At 37.6% G+C, this 24,798-nt stretch overlaps 1 protein-coding gene across 15 annotated transcripts in view; it reads left to right on the top strand.

The window, feature by feature from the left end:
- Window positions 1–24,798, top strand: part of CREM (cAMP responsive element modulator) — a 101,700-nt gene that overhangs the window by 59,877 nt on the left and 17,025 nt on the right. For 6 of the 15 annotated variants that reach the window (XM_090266147.1, XM_090266146.1, XM_090266150.1 and 3 more), the window contains one exon: window positions 13,853–14,041. The exons of 2 other annotated variants lie outside the window; for them this stretch is intronic. In XM_090266147.1, coding sequence (XP_090122273.1) covers window positions 13,853–14,041 — 189 coding nt within the window. Of the gene's footprint in view, window positions 1–13,852; window positions 14,042–19,954; window positions 20,008–24,146; window positions 24,183–24,798 lie in introns of those variants that run through there. 7 more of the 15 variants (XM_090266152.1, XM_090266155.1, XM_090266153.1 and 4 more) reach the window with 3 other exon arrangements.

Raw genomic sequence — 24,798 nt, 5'->3', positions numbered from 1 at the left:
CCTATTCCCAATTTTCCCCCATTGCTCTCCCCTACCTTGCCCACTGTCCTCCTCTCTCAAGTCAATCCCCACCCTGTTGTCCATGTCCATGGGTCATTTATATTAGTTCCTTGACTGGGCCCTTCCCCTTCATCCCCCTCTTTCCCCCCTCCCCCTTCCACTCTGGTCACTGTCAATCTGTTCCTTGTTTCCATGGCTCTGGTTCTATTTTGCTAATTTGTTTTGTTCATTAGGTTGCTGTATTAGGTGAGATCATATGATATTTTTCTTTCACCACCTGGCTTATTTCACTAAGCATAATACTCTTCAGGTCCATCCATGTTGTCACAAAAGTAGGAGTTCCTTCTTTCTTTCAGCTGCATAGTATTCCATCGTGTAAATGGACTACAGTCTTTTGACCCACTCATCTACAGATGGGCACTTAGGTTGTGTTGAGCTCTTGGCTCTTGTAAATAGCACTGCTATGAACATAGGGGTGCATGGGTTCTTTTGAATTGGTGTTTCAGGATTTTTCGGGTATAATCCTAGCAGTGGAATCGCTGGATCAAAAGGCAGTTCTATTTTTAGTTTTTTGAGGAAATTCCATACTGTTTTCCATAGTGGCTGGACCAGTCTGCATTCCCACCAACAGTGCACTAGGGTTCCCTTTTCTCTTTATCCTCACCAGCACAAGTTGTTTGCTGATTTGTTGATGATGGGCATTCTGACTGGTGTGAGGTGGTATCTCATTGTGGTTTTAATTTGCATTTCTCTGTTGGCTAATAATGTTGAACATTCTTTCATGTGCCGATGGGCTCTCTGTATATCCTCCTTAGAGAAGTGTTTGTTCAGGTCCTTTGCTCATTTTAAATTGGATTATCTGTCTTCTTGGTGTTGAGTCATGTAAGTTCTTTATATATTTTGGAGATCACACCTTTTTCTGAGATATCATTAGCAAATATGTTTTCGAATACAGGTGGTTCCCTGTTCATCTTGCTGATGTTTGCTTTTGCTGAGCAGTAACTCTTTAGTTTGATGTAGTTCCATTTGTTTATCGTTTTCTTTATTTCCCTTAACCTAGGAGATATATTGATGAAATATTGCTACGTTAGATATCTGAAATTTTACTGCCTATGTTTTCCTCTAGGACTTTCATGGTGTAATGGCTTCCATTTAAGTCTTTTATTCATCTTGAGTTTATTCTGCTGTAGGGTGTAAGTTGGTGGTCTAGTTTCATTTTTCTGCATGTCCCTGTCTAGTTCTCCCAGCACCATTTGTTGAAGAGGCTATTTTCAGTCAATTATCTCCTCCTTCCCCCTTTGTCAAATACTAATTGACCATAAAAACCTAGATTTATTTCTGGGCTCTCTATTGTGTTCTATTGATCTCTATATCTGTTCTTATGCCAGTACAAAACTGTTTTTATTACAGTGGCCTTGTAGTATAGCTTGATATCAGGTACTGTGATTCCTACTAATGTGTTTTTCTTCCTCAAAGATTGCTGTGACTATTGGTGTCTTTTTTGGTTCCATATAAATTTTTGAGGTATTTGTTCTAGGTCTGTGAAATATGCCATTGGTATTTTAATAGGGATTGTGTTGAGTCTGTAAGTTGCTTTGGGTAGTATGGACATATTAAGGATGTTAATTCTTCTCATCCATGAACATGGTATATGCATCCATTTATTTGTATCTTCCTTAATTTCTTTCTTCAATGTTCTGTAGTTTTCTGAGTACAGGGCTTTTACCTTCTTGGTTAAGTTTATTTCTAAGTACTTTATTTTTCTTATTGCTATAGTAAATAGGACTTTTTTCTACTTTGTATCTCTGTTTCATTGTTGGTGTACAGAAATGCCTTTGATTTCTGAATATTGAGTTTGTACCCTGCTATTTTGCCAAATTCACTTACGTTAAGTAGTATTTTCATGGAGTCTATAGGGTTTTCTATGTACACTATCATGTCACCTGCAAATAATGACAGTTTTACTTCTTCCTTTCTTATTTGGGTGCCTTTTTTTTTGTTTTTTCTTGTCTTGGAATTAGGGTAATACTGGCTCCATAGAAAGTTTGGGAGTATTCCTTCTTCTTGGATTTTTTGGAATAGTTTGAGAAGGGTAGGCATTAGTTCTTTCCTAAATGTTTTGTAAAATTCACCTGTGAAGTCATCTGGTGCAGGGCTTTTGTGTGCCGGGAGTTTTTTGATTACCGCTTCAATTTCACTAGGTGTTATTGGTCTGTTCAGGCTTTCTGCTTCCTCTTGATTCAGTTTTGGAAGATTATATGTTTCCAGAAATTTCTCCATTTCATCTAGGTCGTCAAATTTCTTGTCATACAGTTGTTTGTAGTAATTTCTTACAATCCTTTGTATTTATTTCTGTGGTTTTGGTTGTGATTTCTCCTTTTACGTTTCTGATTTCATTTATTTGGGTCCATCTCTTTTTTTCTTGATGAGCCTGGTTAAAGGCTTGTGGATTTTCTTTCTCTTTTCAAAGAACAAACTCCTGGTTTTATTGATCTTTTGAATTGTTAGTTTAGTCTCTATGTCATTTAATTCTGCTCTGATCTTGATTATTTCCTTCCTTCTACTTGCTCTGTGATTTGTTTGTTGTCGTTCTGCTAGTTCCTACAACTGTAGGGTTAGGTTGTTTATTTGAGATTCTTCTATCCTTTTTAGGTAAGCCTATATTGCTATGAACTTCCCTCTCAGAACTGCATTCTCTGTGTCCCATAGGTTCTTGCCTGTTGTGTCTTAATCATCATTTGTTTCCAGAAACTTAAATTTCTTCCTTGTTGTCATTTTTAACCCATTCATTATGTAATAGCATGCTATTCAGTGTCCATGAATGTGAATATGTTTGAGTTTTTTCCTTGATTGATATAATTTCAATTTTCTTGGATTTGTTGAGGCTTGTTTTGTGTCCTACCACGTGGTCTATCTTTGAAAATGTTCCATGTGCATTCGAAAGAATATATATTTTGCTTCTTTGATGTGAAAGATTCTGTATATATCAGTTAAATCTATTTCATCTAGTGTTCAGTGCCACAATAACTTTGGTGTTTCTTTGCTCGGAAGATCTGTCCATTGTTGACAATGGGGTGTTAAAGTCCCTTACAATGAGCATGTTGCTGTCAATATCCTTCTGGTCCTTCAAGATTTTCTTTTATATTTGGGTGCTCCTATGTTGGGTGCATATATGTTTAGAAGGGATATATCTTTCTGATGGATTGTTCACTTAAGTATTATGAAATGTTCTTCTTTTTCTCCTGTTCTGGCCTTTGTTGTGAAATCTGTTTTGTTTGATATAGGTATTGCTACCCCATCACTTTTTTCATGTTAATTTGCTTGAAATATTTTTTTGCATCCATTTACGTTCAGTCTGTATACATCTTTTGTTCTGAGATGGGTCTCTTGAAGATAGCATATACATGGGTCATGTTTTCTTATCCATTCAGCTACACTGTGGTTTTTTATTGGTGCATTTAATCCATTTACATGTAGGGTTATTATTGATAGGTACTTATTCATTGTCATTTTTACCATTTGTACCTGTGTTCCTCTCTGTATTTCTTCATCTTAAAGCAGTCCCTTTAGCAACTCTTGCAATGTTGGTTTGGTGGAGATGTATACTTTTAGCCTTCCTTAGTCTGGGAAACTCCTTATTTCACCTTCCATTTTGAATGAGAACCTTGCTGGGTAGAGTAGTCTTGGTTGTAGGCCTTTGTTTTTCATTGCTTAAATATTTTTTGACATTCCCTTATGGCTTGTAGTGTCTCTGTTGAGAAATGTGCTGATAGCTGTATTGGAGCTCCCTTGTATATTACTGGCTGTTTCTCTTTTGCTGGTTTTGGGATTCTCTCTTTGTCTTTGAATGTTGCTGTTGAATGATGTGTCTGGAAGTGTGTCTCTTTGGTTCATCTTCATTGGGATTATCTGTGCTTCCTGGACTTGCGTGACTATTTCTCTCATCAGATTAAGGAAATGTTCTGTTATTACTCTTTGAAACAAGTCTTCTATCCCTTGCTACTCTTCTTCTCCTTCTGGTATTCCTATGATACGGTTATTATTTCGTTTCATATTGTGCTGCAGCTCTCTTAACACCTCTTCATTCTTTTTTAGTTTTTTAGTTTTGCACTGTCTCGGAATTTTTTTCTACATTGTCCTCCAGGTTGCTGATCCAATTATCTGTTTCATCTAGAGTGCTGTTGATGCCTTCTACCATGTTTTTCAATTCAGAAATTCTCTTCTTTATTTCCTCCTGGCTCTTGGTAACAGTCTCTATGTTCTTTTTAATGTCGGTATAGTTCTCACTAAGTTCCTTGTAGCTTCCTTGGGGTTCTTCTTAGTTCCCCTGGAGTTCTTTGTAATTTTCTTTGGTGTTGCTGAGTTTATTGAGCTTCTCTATAATCATTATTTTGAATTCCATGTCTTTCAATTTTCTTACCTCTATTTTATTTAGTATCTCTGGGGTTTCCTCATTTCCTTTTGATGGAGTGTTGTTCCATTGTCTCCCCACTTCTGTGACTCTTCTTGTTTGTTTCTGCTTTTTATATTTACCTGCTTTGACTACCTGTCTTCATGTTGTGACCTTCTGTGGTAGGAGACCTATGGGAGTCAGTGGTGCAGTCTCCTTGATCTCCTGAGCTTGATGCTCTTGTGATGCCCTTTATGCCATTTATTTGGGCTGTGTGGTTGTACTTGGGTGTTGGTTGTTGTTGTGTTTCTCATTACTGCGTCCTTCCCTCCATCTAGCTGACTGAGAGTCACTCCACTCATCATGTCTTATACACTGTTGTAGAGGTGCATTTTCTTTTCTTCCTGAATCTGCTCCTGGTACTGTAAGATCGTGTCCCAGTCTGGCCCTAGGCAGCCTGTTCTAGATTACCAGAGATCTACTGTCTTTTTCTGTGTGCTTTAGTTGTTAATCTATTCAATCTGTTATCAGTCATCAGGTTTAGGCACCAAGGGTGGGGCAGATTAATTTCGGAGGACAGGGCTATTACTTCCCCTCAGGCTGACACCAGGTGGAGGGGAGTGGTCTGCCTGCAGTATGGGGAATGAGTCATACTGGGACCCTGTTGGCTTCTCCCTCAGTTCTCTCCTCCAAGCCACTACCCCAAACTCTCTTTAAGCATTTCGAGTCCACTCTGCCCCTCCATCTACTGGCACCCAGGGTAAGCGGTGCCAATGTATTTTTGTACATGATTCTTTTCAGAGTGCTTTGTCTCCAGCTGTTTCTCTCAGGCCAGCAAAAAGCCCTGCAGCTTTTTGCTTTTCGCAGCTGGATGCTATTTTACTCCGCTCTGTTGCTGTAAACTGTGAAGCCCAGCTGTGGGTTTAGACCCTGCCTTTCTCAGGGGGAATCCCCAGCTGCTGCGCTATTTCTCCTTCCCTGCAGCTGCCACCCATGGGAGCCCAGCCAGTCCTCTTACATCTCCGCACTTCCTACCAGTCACATTGTCATGAAGGGGCCTTTTCTGTCTGTCTGTGGTTATAAGGCTTCTCCTCACCTAGTGTTCAGTTGGTTATTCCAGATGATTTCTCCACAATTAAGTTGTAATTCCAGACTGGTTCTGGGAGGAGGTTAGTGTAGCTTCCACTACACTAAATGGCGGTTTTTAATTAGCAATTTAAATAGAATTTATTTTCTGTCTAAGACATGAATTAAATGAGAGTGAATTTATGAATGCATAGTAAAAGTAACTAAGGAGTAAGGAGTTTTAAGTATTTGAAGTTTAATTCATTGTTTTCTCAAGACAGTTGTTTTTTATCCTTGTTTATTCTTAAAACAGTTTTTTTAATTTAATTTTTTAATAATATTAATTTTTTAAACACTCACCCAAGGATATGTTTATTGATTATAGAGGGAGAGGTAGAGAGAGAGAGAGAAATATTGATTAGTTGCTTCCCTATGCACACCAATGAGGATTGAATCCAGAACCTAGGTATGTGCCCTGCCTGGCAATCAAGCTCAAATCCTTTTGGTGTACAGGATAATGCTCCAACGAACTGAGCCACCAGGCCAGGGCTAAAGACAGTTGTTTTTTTAATCCCTCACTCTACTATACTCAACCTGACCTCTTTTCTTACCAATTAAGGACTATCACCCAAGGTTTTGAATTACTTTTTTTCCAACTGTCACTTGTCTCTTTGCTTGTTTCTACTTTATTTTACTAAGAACTTTGTTATAATGAGTCTCTATTAACTCATTTTTATTGAAATTCTTATGTACTAAAGGTAATTGGGTGATTCCAAAATTCACCATTATGAAAAAGACATATGAACTGTGTGCACTGCTAAAGAATTCATAATTCTCAGGAGACTCATGAGTAAACACTAATCCTGATTCTTCATTAAAATAATTTGCACATGATAGGCTTACACATTCTAAACTAAATGCAGTTGCATGAATTTTTACTCTTAGTAGTGACTTTGCTTACATTCTCCCGAGGTAATTTTCAAAGCAAACATAGAAGGTATCTACTTAATGTAAATCTGGCTTTTTATCTTGGTGTTGCTGTTCTTATTCTAACTTGAGGCTATTTTAGTGTTTCTGCTGTTTATAAGGCAGGGATACTTACACGTTAATTCAATGAAAATTTAATCATGAATCTTTTTCCTTGTAATTTGGAATAAAGATAGTTTTAAATTAGAATTAATTAAACATTTACATGTTTATGTATTTAAATCAGCTCACTTATACAGGTTTAGGATTAAAAAGATGTTAGCATCAAGTAAAAAGAGAGCAGATGAAATCTTTTTTTTAGATCTATTTATTCATTTTTTAAAAATATGCTTTATTGATTATGCTGTTACAGTTACCCTAATTTCTTTTCCCTTTGTTCCCCTCCACCCAGTGACACCCCTCCTTTCAGTTGCCTCCCCTCTTAGTCCATGCCCATTGGTTGTGCATATAGTTCTTCTCAACATCTTCCTATCTACTCCCCTCCCTCCTACTATGCTTCTTTTTATTTTTTAAATATACACATTGATTTTTATTGTCTTTTAAGAAAACATTGGTCAGAAACAACAAAAAAACCCTGTTACCTCACAACTTATGGGTTGAAAATCATTGGTATAAAGCAGATGCCTCAGAGTAAACTTGCCCCAGGGGTACACGTACGCTCAGGCAAGCCAGTGTTCTGGTGCTGCTCCTGGAAGCTTTCATAACTCATCTCTCCCAGTCTGCTCTACACATGGAAAGAGAGGGGAGAAATGAAGGTGTTGGCTTTTGTAAGTTGGAGAGAGCACCAACACCTGCTACATTTTCTTTTAACTGAGAACAATAAGTTATTCTGGAAGTAATCATATGGCTAGGGCATGAAAAAATATCTATCAGCCAGGCTAATATTCATTGGACATTCTTAAAGATCATTCTTACTTCCTCCTTGTAATTTTTTTCTTTTTCTTTTCTTTTTTTGTATTTTAATCATTTTTTAATATGCTTTATTGATTATGCTGTTACAGTTGTCCCAATTTCTTTTCCCTGTGTTCCCCTCCACCCAGTGACATCCCTCCCTCCAGTTGTCCATACCCCTTTATGCCCGTTGATTGTGCATATAGTTCTCAACATCTTCCTATCTACTCCACTCGCTCCTACTACACTTCTTAATTCCTGTACCATCTCCCTCCCTTTCCCCACTTCCTCCTCCCTGCTAACCTTCCCCCATAATGTTCACCATACTTTTTCCCACTCTCATTGCCTCCTTAGTTTGCCTTTGTTTTGATTCCCTAGCTTCAGTTGTTGGTTGTTGTGATACAGTTTTCATTTTAATGTTCATAGTTTTGATCTTCTTTCTCCTAAACAAGTCCCTTTAACATCTCATATAACAGTGGTTTGGATCTGATGAACTCCTTCAGTTTTACTTGGTCCTGGAGGCACTTTCTCTGCCCTTCTATTCTGAATGACAGCTTTGCTGGATAGAGTAATCATGGTTGTAGGTTTTTGCTTTTCATTACTTTGAATATTTCTTGCCAGTCCCTTCTTGCCTGCAGAGTTTCTTTTCAGAAATCAGCTGATAGTCTTATTGGGACCCCTTTGTACATAATTCTCTACTTCTCTCTTGCTGCTTTTAAGATTCTCTCTTTATCCTTAATTTTTGACATTTTGATTATAATGTGTCTTGGTGTGGTTTTCCCTGGGTCCAGTTTTTTTGGAACTCTTTGTGCATCCTAGACTGGTAAGTTAGAGGAGTTCTGCTTCATTATTTTTTCACATAATTTTTCAATTTCTAGTTCTTCTTCACCTTCTGGCAACCCTATGATTCGGATGTTGTTCCACTTATAGCTGTCCCATAGGTTTCTGAGCCTCTCCTCATTTTCCTCACTTTTCATTTCCTCTTTCTGCACAGGTTGACTGTTCCTTCCCTGTGTTCCAATTTGTTGATTTGATCCCTGGTTTTCTTTCCCTCACCACTAGTTTCATATGTGTTTTTGTTCATTTCAGCAGGACTAACCTTCATTCCTTCCCCGTCTTGTTTAAGATCTGCTGTTAAGTCTGTAAACATTCATATAACCAAAGCTCTGAAGTGTGCCTCAGAAAGATTTCCTATCTGCTGCTTCGTTAGATTAGATATTTGGTGTCTGGTCAGCTGCGTCACTGGGATCTCTATCATGATCTGTGCCATCCTGACAGTTTTGTGTTTACCTTTGCTTCCTGGGCGGGGCTGTCACACCTCCTACGCTATAGGAGGCAGAGCCCTGTGCACTGGTCACAACCTGGTGACCCTTCTCACCACGCTGTGGCATTTGGGGGGGGCAATATGGATTCCTGCCATTCACTCTCCGCTGAAAACCGGGAGCCTCCTCCTCCAGTCTGAGGCAATGGGGGTCTGCCTTCCCCAGCGTTGGAATCATGAGCTGATGGGTTTGGTCCACAGCCAGGGGTGCTCCGCAGGCACTTCTTACCTCCCCTTAAATATGGGTGTCTGTGCTTACTGATGGCCCACTGCCAGCACAGACTGACCTCTCTGCCCTGGCTTCGCCCCTCCTACACATCTGGACGAGCACCACTTCTTTATAACTTCATACATTGGACTTCCATGTAGCTTTATTTTCTGGAACTTCTGGTTATTTCTGGTTTTGCAGTAGTTGTATTCCTTCTTAGTTGTGGAGGGAGACAGAGCATGTTAGTCTAGGCCTCCATCTTGGCCTGAAGTAATTTATTCATTTTTAGAGAGAGGGGAAGGAAGGAAGAGAGGGAGAGAGATGTCAATGTATGAGAGAAACATGATCGGTTGCCTTTCACACGCCACCAACTGGGGACCTGACCTGCAGCCTGGGCATGTGTTCTGACTGGGAATGGAACCAGCGACCTTTCAGTTTACAGGACGATATCCAACCCACTGAGCCATACCAGTCAGGATGAGTAGATTAAATCTTTTTTTCCTCAATTGCTTATTAAACCTAACCCTCCACCCCCGTTTTCTACCCTTATTTATCTTGTTTACCCTTCTATTGATTTTACAAGACTGAAATATTTTTGAAATTTTATCCTGTAAATGATAGTTTCTGTCAATGATATTAATAGTTTTAGGAGAGCAGTGCTCAATGGCAATGAGTAGTGGAAATAGAAGATCTTTTAAACATGGTTTGTATACCAGGAATTTTAAAAGAATTTATTGCCTGGACTAGTTGATATGATAGCATCCTAGTTACTGTGATGGATGGTAAGTTGGTGATGGGGAAACCATATTTAGGTTTATACTGATTTGAAACTAAATATCATGACTGTGTAAGGATATATTGAATATATAAAAGTGTTTGTGTAACCACTAAAACTAGCATAGTAGAAAAATACTTAGTAAATTAATGAATTACACTTTACCCAGACAAATGCTTTCTTTATGAAGGTCAGTATGTCCAACATTCAACTAGTGTACATAGAGTGAGCCACTTAATTATGTGGTGTAAGTCACCTGAGACTCTGGAGGTGAGGGAGTCAGATAAGTATTTCCCAGATTAACTGGAACCACAGAGCTTAACCTCTACCCACCATTACCATAAACATATAACATACTAGCAGGCTTAAATCAATTAATAATGGGCATTGAAGTAGAATTTAGTTGATTATGTAATCTAGCTCTCCATTTCTACTTCAGTGTAGCTATTTTATGAAACTGTAATGTTATTAAGGATAACTTAAAAGAGGAAAATAAGTATGCATAGGGTCTAAAATAGAAAGACAATTATATTCTGCTTGAGTCCCAATTACTATGCATAGACCAGTGTGGACTCTTCATTGTTAACAACAGTGTGGGCTTCTTGCTAGAAAGTTCCTCTAAGTTTTTTTTAATTTTTAAAGTATTTTTATTGATTATGTTGTTACAGTAGTTACAATTTTTTTCCCCTTTGCTCCCCTCTGCCTGGTACCCCCTTCCCTCCAGCAATCCCACTCCCCTTAGTTCATGTCCATGGGTCGTGCGTATAAGTTCTTTGGCTTCACCTTTTCCTATGTTATTCTTAACTCCCCCCTGCCTATTCTGTACCAACCAATTATGCTTCTTAATCCATGTGCCATTTCTCCATTTCTCCCCCTTTCTCCTCCCAGCTGATAACCCTCCAAATGATCCCCATACCTATGATTCTGTTCCTATTCTGATTTGCTTAGTTGGATTTTGTTTTTATTTTTTAGATTCAGTTGTTGATAGTTGTGAGTTTTTGTCATTTTAGTGTTCATAGATTTGATCTTCTTTTTCTTAAGTAAGTCACCTTTGACATTTCTTATAATAATGGCTTGGTGATGATGAACTCCTTTAGCTTCACCTTGACTGGGAAGCACTTCATCTGCCCTTCCATTCTAAATGATAGCTTTGTTGGATAGACTAATCTTGGTTGTAGGTCCTTGCTTTTCATCACATTGAATACTGCTTGCCCATCCCTTCTTGCCTGAAAAGTGTCTTTTGAGAAATCAGTTGATAGTCTTAATAGGCAGCCCTTTGTGGGCAGCTCTCCACTTCTCTCTTTTTGCTTTTAGGATTCTCTCTTTATCTTTAACCTTTGGCATTTTAATCATGGTGTTTCTTGGTGTGGTCCCCTCCAGGTCCAGCTCACCCGGGACTCTCCATGCTTCCTGGACTTGTATGTCTATTTTCTTCACAAAATTTGGGAAGTTTTCCTCCATTGTTTTTTCACATACGTTTTCAATTTCTTGCTCTTTCTCTTCTTCTTCTGGCACCCCCATGATTCTGATGTTGGCACATTTAATGTTGTCCCAGAGGTTCCCAAGCCTCTCCTCATTTTTTTCAATTCTTGTTTCCTCATTCTGTGCTGGTCGACTGTTTTTTTCTTCCTTATGTTCCAAATAATTGACTTGAACACTGGTTTTCTTCCCTTCTCCATTGGTTTTGTGTGGATTTTCCTTTGTTTCATTTAGCATAGCCTTCACTTCTCTTATGTGTTTGCCATACTCAAGCATATCTGTCAAGCCTGTGAGCATCTTTATCACCAGTGTTTGGAATTCTGCATCTGTTAGGCTGGCTATCTCCTTGTCACTTAGTTCTCCCACTGGAACCTTGATCCTTTTCCTATTTTGGGGCCATATTTCTCTGTCTCCCCATCTTGACAGGCTCCTGTGTTTGTTTGCCTCTGTTCTTAGGTAGAGCTGTCGCTCCTGTTATGTTGTTAAGAGGCAGAGCCTTAGAGATTCATCAGTACGGGACAATCTGTTTCCCCACGTTGTGGCGCTGTATGTAGGGGAGGGGGCTGAGAGGGAACAATGCTGCCTTCCCAGCACTCTCCCCTTTTCCAGGCATCTCTCCCACTTCCATATGGGACTGGCGCCCTCTAGCTGCTGCCCTGGCTGTTGTTCCCAGAGTGGGTGGGTCTGCGGATGCTCCAGGACCTTGGGGTCTCTTCAAACAAGCAGACTCTGCTAAGAGACCAGCAGCTTCTGCCTCCGCCCCAACCCCCACTGGTTTGCACAGCTAGAAGCAATGAGGCTTGACCTTCCTTGGCGCTGGGATCGTGAGCCGCGTGGTCTGGTGAGGAGCTGGGAACACTCCCCAGGTGTCCCTCCCAACCCTCTAAGACATGTTATTGTGCTTTCCGCCGGTCTGCCACTGCCGCCACTGCTGCCACCACCACACCGCTTCCCCTCTGCCCTGGCTCTGCCTCTCCTGCCTGCCTGGATGAAGATTTCCTCTCCATATCTTTGTTTGCTGGACTTGCATGCAGACTGATTCTCTGTAACTTCTTGTTGTCTCCAATCCTGAGGTAGTTTTATTCCCTCTCAGCTGTGGAGGGAGATGCAGCACATCTGTCTACGCCTCCATCTTGGCTGGAAGTCCTAAGTATTTTTTTAATGAGCCAAAACAAAAGATGTTAATAAATTCATCAGTTGATTTTACCTTAGTTTTTTCTACTATTTACTTTATCTTGATGTACTTTTACTGAAAGCACATACTATTCTTGACTATTTTGTAACCTAAATGTTTTCTCAACTCTTTTGAATGAATATGTGCACACGAAACCTATTTCCCATATCCTGATGCATTAGGAAATCTCGTCTATTGTCAAATGAAATGTATCATTTGAAATGGAAAGGTTCTCTGTCATTTGATAATGCCAAAATCAGGAGTACCTGTGTTATATAAAAATAATAATAATAAAATAAAATAAAAGCTAGGCTTAAGTCCAAGACTTATCAGTAGAAGCGTTTTCCACCTAGAGCCAATTTGTTTGTGTATTTAGCTTTTGTTTTTCACATCTAATTATATAATGACTTAACCAGAAAATGAAATGATGAGAGTAACGGATTCTTGCTCTATCAGCTTTTCACATTTGAAAGCACTAAATTTTAGTTGTAACTGTGGGGAAACATTGAGGAAAAAAAAAAAGAAAACAGTATAAAAAGAGCAAAGCAAGGATCTTTGTTACCTACCTATTTCATGGTTCTTACCTGTGGAACTACTCTCACCTCGGATTTTTTTAAGCTCTATTATCAGAATTTGAAACCATACTTAATATGATTTTTCTAGATTCACAAGTGGCTTATGTTCTGTCTTGAGGAAATGATAGTCATGCATTTATTATATTGAGTGCCCACTATATATAAGTGTGAAAAATAACAGAAATGGGTCCATTTAAAAATGGAGCCTGAGCAGCCATTCCAGAGGAACTGTCTTGCTCCTGGTGTTTCTTGAGACTTGGACTGGGGCCAAACCACAATTGTTTCATAAAGAATTGTAAGGGCAGCAGGACTGCTTGATCACAAAGACTGATGATTACGCACCTTCTATCTGAAGATAGATGTTCGAGTGAAATTTAAAAACATTTCACTTGACCAGTTCTTCTTTTGAAACTCTCAGTAGTTACCTGTTAAGGTCCTTTCCAACTTAATATTTTATATTTCAGGATTCTCCTGACATAGTCAAAATGGTAAAGGCTACTTATGAAGACTTCAGCTTTAAGAACCAAAATATATATTCCATGAAAAATATTTTCTTTCGATGATAAATTAGGAAAGTAGTTAGCTGAATGAAGAAAATTGTATTTATGATGCTCAGTGGAATTTCACTGACCATTTCTTAAATGTTAGAAGAATGCTGATTATATATATCTAAAAATATCTGAAAGAATAGAGAAAATCAAGAAGTTGGACTTTCTGTCTGCATCTCCATTCTTCCTCTTAAATAATTTAGTTGGATGGATGCCAGAGAGGAGTGAAGCTCCATGGGCTCTATGTATTTCAAACAATTTTGAATGTAAGTTATTTTCAAGTGTTTATCAAGTTATTATCAATTCAGAGTGGAGAAATAGGGTAAATTGAGAGTGAGAAGCATTGGTAATACATAGACCCAGAGTATATTCTTCCAATATGAGATTACTAAAAATTAAGCGTGGAATTCTCTAATATTTATTTTCTTTTTCTGTTAAGTTGCTATAGCTCAAGGTGGAACAAGCCAGATTTCTAACCCAGGATGTGATGGTGTTCAGGGACTGCAGGCATTAACAATGACAAATTCAGGAGCTCCTCCACCAGGTGCTACAATGGTGCAGTATGCAGCGGAGGCAGCTGATGGCACACAGCAGTTCTTTGTCCCAGGCAGCCAGGTGGTTGTGCAAGGTATAGTTTATTAACCTAATAAATTTAGAGTACCTGTGGGTTAGTATAGCACACCACTCTGTGGTGGTTTTATACATTTTTGAAATATATGGGAGGTAGATGGGGGTCACTTATACGCTTGAGGAAGAAATATTTTAGTGTATTAAACAAGTTAAATAAATTACATGATTTTTATTTTTTAGCAGGTTTTAGTGGCTTAAAGGAAAGTTAAATTCTGAGTAGCATGATGACAAACAGGAGTTGAAAACATGAGTGAATTCTTCAATTGAGTAAATAATCTTTTATTTGAGAGGGTTATAAATGTTGTATCTAAAATATGTTTATTACCCAGTTTAGGATTATTGGAGAGTCCAGTCTGTGTTGCACTGACTTTGGGTCTCTCCTCAGCTGTTACATTCAAGTCTTAACTTATAGACATCTTATTTCAAAACAATTGCTGATTTTTATTTTTTAGACCATTCATAGTATATTTGAATTCTGAGGTGCCCGTTCTTCCTCTTACAGAAGCTGACAGTAGTGAAATAATGCAGTTGGAATGTAGCCCTAAGCTTTAAGGGGGAACATAAGCTTCCAATTAAATTTGAGTTATGCATTATTTAATTTTATTCAGTGTGCTTATAGTAACTATAATGTGTTTACTAGAACTGTCAACATTTTGCTTTCTCAACTTAATTCTATTCCTCTTGGACCATTTTGCTGAGAACTTCCGATATAGGACTAATTTTAAGGAGAGTAACATTAGTTCCTTTAGTTTGAAAGTCTTTCAAGTATGGAAAAAAGCAGATTATAATTGATAAACCTATTGTTAATGAGCTTTCCTCCTAGTTATTTTGGAGGTTAGTGTGGACTGTAATAAAAAGAGTATAAAGAACTGAAGTGGTAGCATTTATGGAGTATGAAAAAATTTCAGATGCTTACCCAATACGCTAATGTTTTCTTTTAAATGTATATTAAAGCTACTCATTACAGATGCTCCTCGGCTTCTGGTGGAATTATATCCTGATTAACCTGTCATAAATTGAAAACATAGTAAGCTGAAAATGCATTTAATACACCTAATCTACCAACCATCATAGCTTAGCCAAACCTGCTTTAAACATGCTCAGTTGGGCATAGTCATGTCATACATGTGGGCTGTTGAACTTTGTGATCGCCTGGCTGACTGGGAGCTGCAGCTCGCTGAACCTGCCTAGCGTCAGCAGAGACGATCAGACCTCATATCATGAGCCCTGGAGAGATCAAAATTCAAAATTCCAACTGCAGTTTCTTTGAATGTGTATAGCTTTTTAACCATTTAAAGTTGAAAAACTGTAAGGCAAACCATCTTAAATCAGGACTGTACATATCCCTCATACTCATGAAACCTCTATATCTAAATGAATAATCATAAAGAATCATGATTCCTTCTAATTTGTTAAATATAGAAAGCCTACCACAAACTTGATATTTTAACAAGAGGTTTTTAATTGATATTCTAACAAGGAGACTTTTGCATATATAACACACAAGTGTTGTGCTTTTGGGATTTACTTAAGAATTCTTTTCTTCCATAAGTCACAAAGATATTTTTCTACAAAAATTCCGTTAGCTTCATAGTTTTTTACCTTTTACATTTAGGTCCTTAATTCACTTGAGGTCCACCTCTGTATATAGTATTAGGTAGGAGTATGGAGCCAATTTTCCCCGAGTGATGCTTTGCCCTTTCCCCGTTAATTTATGAAGCAGTCTTTTTTTTAAAATATATTTTATTGATTATATTGTTACAATAGTTCCAATTTTTCCCCTTTGCTCCCCTCCACCCAGCAGTCTTAATTATACAGTAGGTTCTCAAGTATACTTGGATCTGTTCCTCACAGAACAAGTTCATCTTTATCTTTTTTTAAAGTGCCAAGTTAGCTTTTGTGAACCATTAATTTTGAGTTTCTAAATAACAATAATATAAAATCAATGATGAGACTGAATTTAATTTGTAGATCAATTTAGGGAGGGCTGAAGTCTTTTTTATCGTGATATAATTGACATATAACATGATATTAATTTCAGGTGTACAGTATTCCCTCACTTATCCCGGGTATTACATTCTAGACCCTCCCGCAGAGTAGGAACCTTACATTTATTCTACACTTTTAAACCTACCTAACTTTAACAACATACATATACAGTACCGCAAAATTCCGCGATATAGCGAAAAACCCGCGATAAATAATTAAATATATTTTTTAAATCCCGCAATACAGTGAGGCTGCGAGAAGTGAACCGCGATATAGAGAGGGACTACTGTACAACATAATGATTTGACATTTGTATAAGTCACAATAAATAATCACCACAATAGACCTAGTTAACATCTTTCTCTACAAATAGTTACAGATTTGTTTTTCTTGTGATGAGAACTTTTAAGATCTACTTTTCAGCAATTTTGAAATATACATGCAGTATTATTAACTATAATTAACCAATTTATACATCACAAACCCCAGGTTTTGTTGCTCTTTTGAATGATACCTGTCTCACATTTTCTAGTTGTTGCTTGTGTGGATAAAAGTACCTTTTGACTATTACCTTTGAAACTCTTTAATTAGTTCCAATAATATGCTGATTCTTTGTGACTCTTATCTGTGATACTATGTGAATATTTATATGAAATACAAATAAGATGTTTTGTTTTTTCCCTTCCAAACTTTATTCCTCTTGTTTTCTTTTTCTCTTTACCTTGTTTCTTCTTCTTCTCTCTCTTTTTTTTTTCTTTTCTTTTTGAAAATAATATAGCCAGGAGTTCAGTTTTGTGTTAAACAGAGGAGGCCAGTGGGCATTCTTGTCTTACTCTCTATCCCATTGAAAGGTCACAGCAATCTCTTTTTTTGAGATTTCTTATCTCGATTGAATCCCTCCGCAGTATTTAGCTCTGTTGAACTCTGCTTCCTTCAACTGCATTCTTACTATTTTTTCTTCTGGCTCTCCTGCTTCTCTTTCAGTCTCCTTTGTTGGTCTAATCTTCCTCTGTCCATCTCTAAGTGTTAGTGGTGTTCCCCAGGATTGCTTCCTGGGCCTTTTCATGTCTGACTTGGGTACTGTCCCTGGAGGAACTCATCCCTCCCCATGGCTTCAGTTCACTGTGACTACGCCCCTGATTCCAGCTGGCTACTTAGATATTCCTCACACATCTCTGACTTCTTAAATACAAAATTCCACATTTATTTCCCGACCTCAGTTCTCCTTTGTTTATTCTGTTTCAGTAAAGGATTCTCTCATCCTGTTGCTTCAATTCAGAAACCTGGGTGTCATGTCTTACTCTTTCTTGCCTTCTCTATTAATTCTTGCTGAATTATATGTCCCTGCACTCCTCTCCACCTCCATCATAGTTTTGGTTCCAGCCGCTGTCCTCTCTCGCCTGGATTCCTGCGGCAGACTCAGGTCTGCCAGGTGCCTGGCCTCGAGCTGGTAGCTCTGGAGCAGCACCCTCAGTTTCCTAATCCTGCCAGGCACAACGTATCTCTTCTTTGCCCATGTTTTAGGAAATTGTTCCTGAAAGTTTAGCTAGGCTCTTTTCCCATTCCTCCCTATGACTCTGGGACCCAATAGTTCTTGAAAACGAGTATATGTCTCCAACATTTCTCTTTCCCTATTATACTCTCAATTCTGCAGTTCATAGTGGTAATTTTAAAATTCGTATCTCATTATGTCAATGTCCTGCTCAAAACTCTTCAATGAATGAATGCCTATTGTTGGACAGAGTCAAAATCCTTAACATGGCCCAAACCTCTGCTTGACCTAGGCCTTACTTCCTCCTTCTCACTTTGCCCTCTTATACTGGATTTCTTTAATTTCCTTTCATGTGTTTTGACTGCTCTCCTCTATAGCCTTCACACATTGCTGTTTTCCCTGACATTGTTCATGTTTCATCTTGGATAGCACTTCCTCCAGGAAGCCTTCCCTGACTTCCACAGCTGGCTTAGGTCACCTCTTGAAGTTTCTGCTGCACCTTCTCACAGCATGTATCACTGAATTGTGACTCTTCGGGTCCTGCCTACATGGTGACTTTTTTTTGGACAGGGATTCTCAGTTCCTAGTATAGTCCCTGGCATACGATAAATGGGTTCAATAACCACTTACTGAAAGTAAGATACATTATGTCCAGTGATACTGTTCCTAGTTCTGTGTGCTGATAACCTGAGTTTATTGGGTGCAGGGAATTTATTAAAACTTTACTAATCGTAGTCAGCCAGGTAACCAACTTCCGTCTTTCCTTTCCTTCATTAACACTTTATTTTTTATTTTAAAAAGATTTTATTATTTATTTTTAGGGAGAGTGGAAGGGAGGGAGAAAGGGAGAGGAACATCAATGTTTGGTTGCCTCTCGCACACCCCCAACTGGGGACCCGGCCTGCAACCCAGGCATATGCCCTGACTGGGAATCCAACCAGCAACCCTTTGATTTGCAGGCTGACACTCAATCCACTGAAGCACAGCAGCCAGGGCTACACTTGCTTTTACACTAATATTTATTGAGCACCTAAGTGCCAACTTAAACAAATGTTGTAATTTGAACTTTCTAAAATGTAAATAAAACCAACTAGTAATCTTAGATCCAAATTCATAGGTGTGGCTGCAATAACAAAGATTTTTTTATGGAGCCTCTGATTGGGGTTGATGTCTAAGGTACTCTCCAGACTTTCTTACATATTAGCAGGACATCTTCAGTTTATAAGTTCTGAAACATTACTGAAAATATGGGTCCTCCCTCCTGTTTCTCCTCCTAAGCATCTGAGTGCCCCTGACTTTACTAGAAGATACTTCTTTGAATAAGGCAGAAATGTGGTGGGATGTCTTTTCATTGACACAAGGTCAACTTGAATTCTAATCATACAAGGGACTGGCTTTGTACAACCCACTCATGAAAGTAAAAGGTCTCAGTGACTTGTCACTTACTTTTGTGCCATAGAGATGCAAGTCATTTTTCCCCTAGGCTGTGGTCCATTATACTGTTGAACATGTGCCAACTTTGTGTTTAACCTTGGAATAGTTAAATTTATAGTGATCCAGCTCTTCATATGCCAAACCTTCGTTAAGTAACATAAATAAAATTGGACATATTTTTAATTGACATATTTTTTAAATTTAGGAATAGTAATTGTGATTTATATATGAATTTTTTAAAGTCATAAAATTCTTTACAAGGGCTTTTAATTTAGTAAAATAATGTTAGATTGAGGCACGTGTACTTGCTATTTTTGTGGGCCAAAAAGGCCAAATATGAGCGAGTTCATATGGTTAAATCTAATATTTATGGAAGAGTGTTATATTATACTTGCTACATTTGAATTTTTTTAATTTAAGTATCTACTTTCAAGTGAAATTAGCAAGTTATACGTCACCTTAGGAACAGCTGGATTTTCTGGTATAACAAATAGAAATGTGATATAAATAAACAAAGGTCAGTAGGTATTTCTTACTTGGGGAATCTAGAAGTGTCCACGAAATACATTTCTCTTTACTTCACAGCATCTCTCTGGGATGATTGTCAGTTGTTTTTTAAATCTCCAAGTGTTTTTTTCCCTCCCCCAACTTATGAAGAACCTATAGGGTTTATGGCCTCTGTTTATTTAATAGCCTTGGACAGAATAATAATAAATAGCCCCATAAGAAACAAACTGGTATCTTTTAATGCTAATGAGATTTTTTTTTTTTTTTTTTTGCAACAGAGCTTCTCAACAGATTTTTGTGTAAAAATGAGAGATGAGCATTTGATGGTTTATTGCAGGGTTTTTATAGGGCTTTGGTTTCAGTGAGCTTGTCTAACAAAGCAAATTTATAGCAGTGATAGGCTAGTGATGTCATTGTGGTGTCAATACTGCCACTTAGAACTGCACATGCATGCTAGCCAGAACACTTTGTGTTGACCTGTGAAAGGAAGAGGCAATTCTGTATGCAGAAGCCCATCATGGCTGTAACTGGAGATGAAACAGGTAAGAACTTTAGGGAAAGATTTAAATTCTGCAAAATTATTTTTGAAGTTTTGTAAACTTATTTAGGGACCTCTGAGTATATCAGAAGTATTACTTCTCCAGTTGCTTAGGAGTTTTATATCTTATTCAGCCTGCTTTAAGGTATCTTAGTGTGATTGGTTCTTTGCTCAGTGTGACATTGTTTACTTGATCAAGGCAGTTTCTGTCTCTCTCTTATTAAAATAAGCTGTTACTTTATCTGCAACCTGTTGCATATCCAGTGCAGCTACACGTTAAACATACATACTGTTCAAGTTGTGAAAAATTAAGCTTCCAATTTCATTGCTGTAAACAAATGTAGCTCCAAAGCAGGCCAGAGTGTTGTGTACCTACTCCTTTCTTTGCTCGAGGTCTGTTCCTCCCTAATGGAGTTCAAAGGGCTGACGTCATTGCATTTCCTGGAATCTTGGTTCCTCGGGGAAGTGGAAAAGTTAAACTCCAAGCTGGCTGCAAATTGACGTCAGCTCTGAGTCAGGCTGTGACTGAGCCAGTTCCTTTCTGAGGTTGTTAACTAGCTCCCCGCGTGCCTGTCTCCAGACTAGTTCTTGGACTGAGTAGCTTGCCTTGTAAGCTTCACTTTAGCATTTCTCTGCGGGTAAGTATCTGCTGTGGGATGCCAGCACCGCACGTGTGCCGGCAGATCCGAAGAGCTCTGCGCCACTCCACTGCCTGTGGACTCTGGGTCGGGCGCCCTTACCCTGTCGCTCTGCGGATCTGCCGCTCACGACGCCATCTAGTGCACAGTCTGGGAAGTGCATATCTGAAAATCGAATTCAGTTGGTTTGGTTTTCTGAGTTATAGTAATGCTTCTGACTTAGTCGGTAATATTCACTACGTTGTTGCAACTATGTTTATTGAGTGGTGTCTTATTTCTAACCCAGTACTTATTTGCATTTGACTTCATAAAGAATGGGTAGTTGTAAAGAGCCTGCTCACAATTTACCTCTTCAGAGTTAGTGGGTCTCAGCTCCTCCTCCTAAACAGGAACATTCCATTGTCTTGAACAACTAACACATGTATAAAATTGTTTTTAAAATTATATTGAGCTGTTGTTTTTCTCAAAACATCTGTGAAGTTTTAGAGATGTTATAGATTGTAGAAGCTCTAAAATGGCAAATTCATTGTAAAATATAGATGGACTTAAATAATCTCAAGTACTGTATGTCATATGATTCTTAGAACCAAAAAGCACTTTTGTGCATATATTTATTTTCTAAAAATTATTAGTTTCTTTATACATTTCAATGTACCATTCGACTTCTCTAAGCATGAGAGAGAATCAGAAAAGAAAATGATTTGAAAATACTCAGAATATATTTAAAGATGAACTTTGAAGGTAAAAATTTTCATAAATGTTTAACCATTGCTTATAAATAACATTTACAGAATGAATATAGCATCCTTAAAGAGATTTTTTGACAGTTTCATCTGTAAAGCTTATACATGATTTATCCTTTCCAATTCAAAATTTTCTAAATGATGAAACTTTAACATGTCAAATTTTTTCACTACCTCATTGTATCTTTGGAAATCATTATTTTTGGAAATCTGGTCAGTTCTCACAGAATCAATTTTATTTGAAATGCTATTTGAAAATGGACAGTACCCCCCCTCTGAGATTGATGGTTATAGATTATTGGCTTGCAAACTTTTTGACCATGACCCATTATTATATCACAGTGTGGCAGACTTGTGTGTACCTTAGGTTTATATAAAATCCACTTCAAAAGTAACTCTTAGCTTTAGTATATGTAATGTATTCATACTTTTCTATTTTTTTTTAAATGCTACTCTTGACCCATGAGATTGATTTTATGGCTCTCCATAAGGCTGCTGACAATAAGGACAGATCTGGAAGAGTTCTTAGAAGCATTTACTTAGAAGACCAGTAATTGAATGTGAAAAGGGAATATTTATAGTTTATAGAATTATATTATTCTGTTGGATATAATTTAAGTTTTTATTAGAAATAGCTTTGGCTTTATTTAAATCTGATTGGTAAGAGTCCAATTCCTTATCTTTTAGTCTCTGGGTCTAAAAAATCTCTAATAAATTGTATTGAGCCTGGATACGTGAATTATTAAAAACAAGCCTCCTAACTTATTCAGATTTAGAAAATAGTATCTTAATTAATACTTGATACAAGAGAATACAAATACGTTTCACCTTTGTGAAAAGAAAAGATTTTTGGAAATTTTCACATAAAAGAATGGATTTTATCAGGTGTAATAGCTTCTTGAAGTTGGTAGCAAAGCAAGTTATAATCATGTTGGAAGTGAAAATATAGGAGTCACTTACCTACCTTAAGTTTCAGTAAAACTCCAAATCCATATGAAATTGTCATTATGCTATTTTCTTAACATTTTTGTTAAAAAATGGTAATGAAAGATAACTTAGGATAATTGTTTCACTTTGCAAAGTTTTATTTGCCTATAGGAACACACTGACTAGTAAAATAATACTTTGCATTTATGTAAACTTTAAAAGATCACTTAATGTTACAAATAACAATAAATATAAATGTGGTAAATGCTATCAAACTATCAGACTGTGAGAGACCCACAGCTAATATAGGTTGAAGGATCAGGGTAGACCTCACTGAGGAAACTGTACTTAAATAGACCCAAGGAAAAGCACTTTCCACGAATCCCCCCAGATTTACTCAAGGCAGATATTATGTTCATTTTGCACAAATGCGGATGAGAGTGGGTGTTATGACGGTTACAAGCTTACAAAGCTAGCAAGTGGTGAACCAGTTTGGCTCTTCAGGGTCCTTATCTTGGTTCTGTTCACACCACATTACGCTGCTCCTCAAAGTTCTTCTGACATCGATAAATTAATGCTAATGTTAGGTGAGTTACAATAGCACACTACACACTGCTTACAAAACATACAAAATAAAATTAGCATTTTAATAGTCAAAATACATTTTGTTCTAGAGTATTATTACTCTGATAGGACGACAGAGTGTATGTTTGCTATTACGTAGAACTAAATATTAATATAATTTATTTTTTACAAACTGTTTTTACTTAATGTATAACTCAGTGTAACCTAAAGTAAAAACTAGTTAATGACTTGATTCTATGTGGTCTGTGTGTTGTAACATATTTGAATTGTTCAGCACTTAGTCTTGTTTACGTAGGATTTAGTTTTCCTGAAGAAACTGGAACATTGGAGGAGGGAACCTTTTTGACAGAGTGAGGCACCAGGCAAGGACAAACCTGATTTTGGCATTAGGAGCCCTGGTGTGGCCGTAGGGACGGAGAGAAACAAAACAGAAAAGGGAAGATGTCAGTAGCTTCTGGAGCTCCCTGCTTCTAAATATGACTTCTAAGTTACCTCTGTTGCTTATTACTTAGGTGTATTTGTGATTAGTGACACATAGCAAAAAGATATATGAAGGCTGGAGCTCCATATAAAAAAATGGTTATGTTCCATTAATATGCTCAATACTATAGATATATAAATAGATAGATAGATAGATAAGCAAATAAAGTCACCACGGGGGGGGGTATTGATAAACTTTCACTTTGGAAGCTATCAAGATAGGCATTGGGCTGGGTTTCTCCTTTCTTTCTTTGTTAGTGAGAAACAAGCACCTCTGATTTGTGGCAGTTTTCAGTGTTCTTATTACCAGTCTGATGAGACTGTATCATTTGTTTTTTTGTGATTCTTCACCTTCACAGTTATATATTTTAAATGGTTACATACATTTAATGGGATATTTTGTAATGCTCTCTTTTAATAATTTATTCTCTAAAGTGATATAATAAAATACAGTATAAATTTTAAAAGTTAATAGGCATTTTTTTAACAAAATAAAGAATAAGAGCCATACATTTCCATCATTCCATTGCCCAGGTTTGTTAGAAGGGAAACTCCAGGGAAATAATTTATGGATATTATTTGCCTTTTAATTACTATGCAGTGTTAGCATAATTTGGAACATTGTCTTTCAGAACTTAAGAAAGGAAAGAGGAAAGGAACTAACATTTCCTGAATGCCTGCTATGTGCCAGGCACTGTGCTAGACACTTTGACATACAGTACAGGGTTTATTGTGAGTATTAAATGAGATAATGTATCCTCATTTTGCAGATGAGGAAACTGAACTTGCCCCAAGTCACATGGCTGGTAAGTGGCAGAGCTGCACTAGAACCCAGACTCCAAATCCCATGCTTTTCCTTCTGTACCGTGTTTAAAGCTTGCACAGAGAGGTATGAAGTTAATGACCAGAATTTGAGAGTACTGGGAATTGTCTTTTTTCATGAAATATTTGATACCAAACCTAAAACATATTTTTCATGTCATGACTTAGATGGTTGGACACACTATACAATAATTAGAACTCCTTTGCTTCTAAAATGCCAAGTTAAGTGACTAGTATCTAAGGGAAGACTTAGGAAATAATGCCTCATATCAAGAAAGGCCAGTTTGAATAAATACATACCATCTGTTAGGGCTTTTTAGTGTTAAAGATTGCTTTGGTAATGGCTAATAATAGTGTTATTTGAAACATTCCAACTGACGGTGGGCTTGTGCAAAACCCTGGGAAGTTCAACATTTCCTTCCTAGTGCACAAGTAAGCTCACCAGTCACCCATTATATGCCAAGTGTTGCTGGGTTCTAGGGGATGCCAAGGCACAAAAGATACCTCAACTTGTCTAAAGTTTTTGCTGCCTCAGACTAAAATTAAATTAGTGTATCTTTTTTATCATCTTCCTTCAGTCATGAGTTTAAAGTCCCCACT

Source organism: Furipterus horrens, unplaced genomic scaffold (assembly GCF_987537825.1).
Source record: "Furipterus horrens unplaced genomic scaffold, mFurHor1.1.pri manual_scaffold_2, whole genome shotgun sequence".
Classification (NCBI taxonomy): Eukaryota; Metazoa; Chordata; class Mammalia; order Chiroptera; family Furipteridae; genus Furipterus; species Furipterus horrens.
This window is presented reverse-complemented; position numbering and strand designations above follow the sequence as displayed.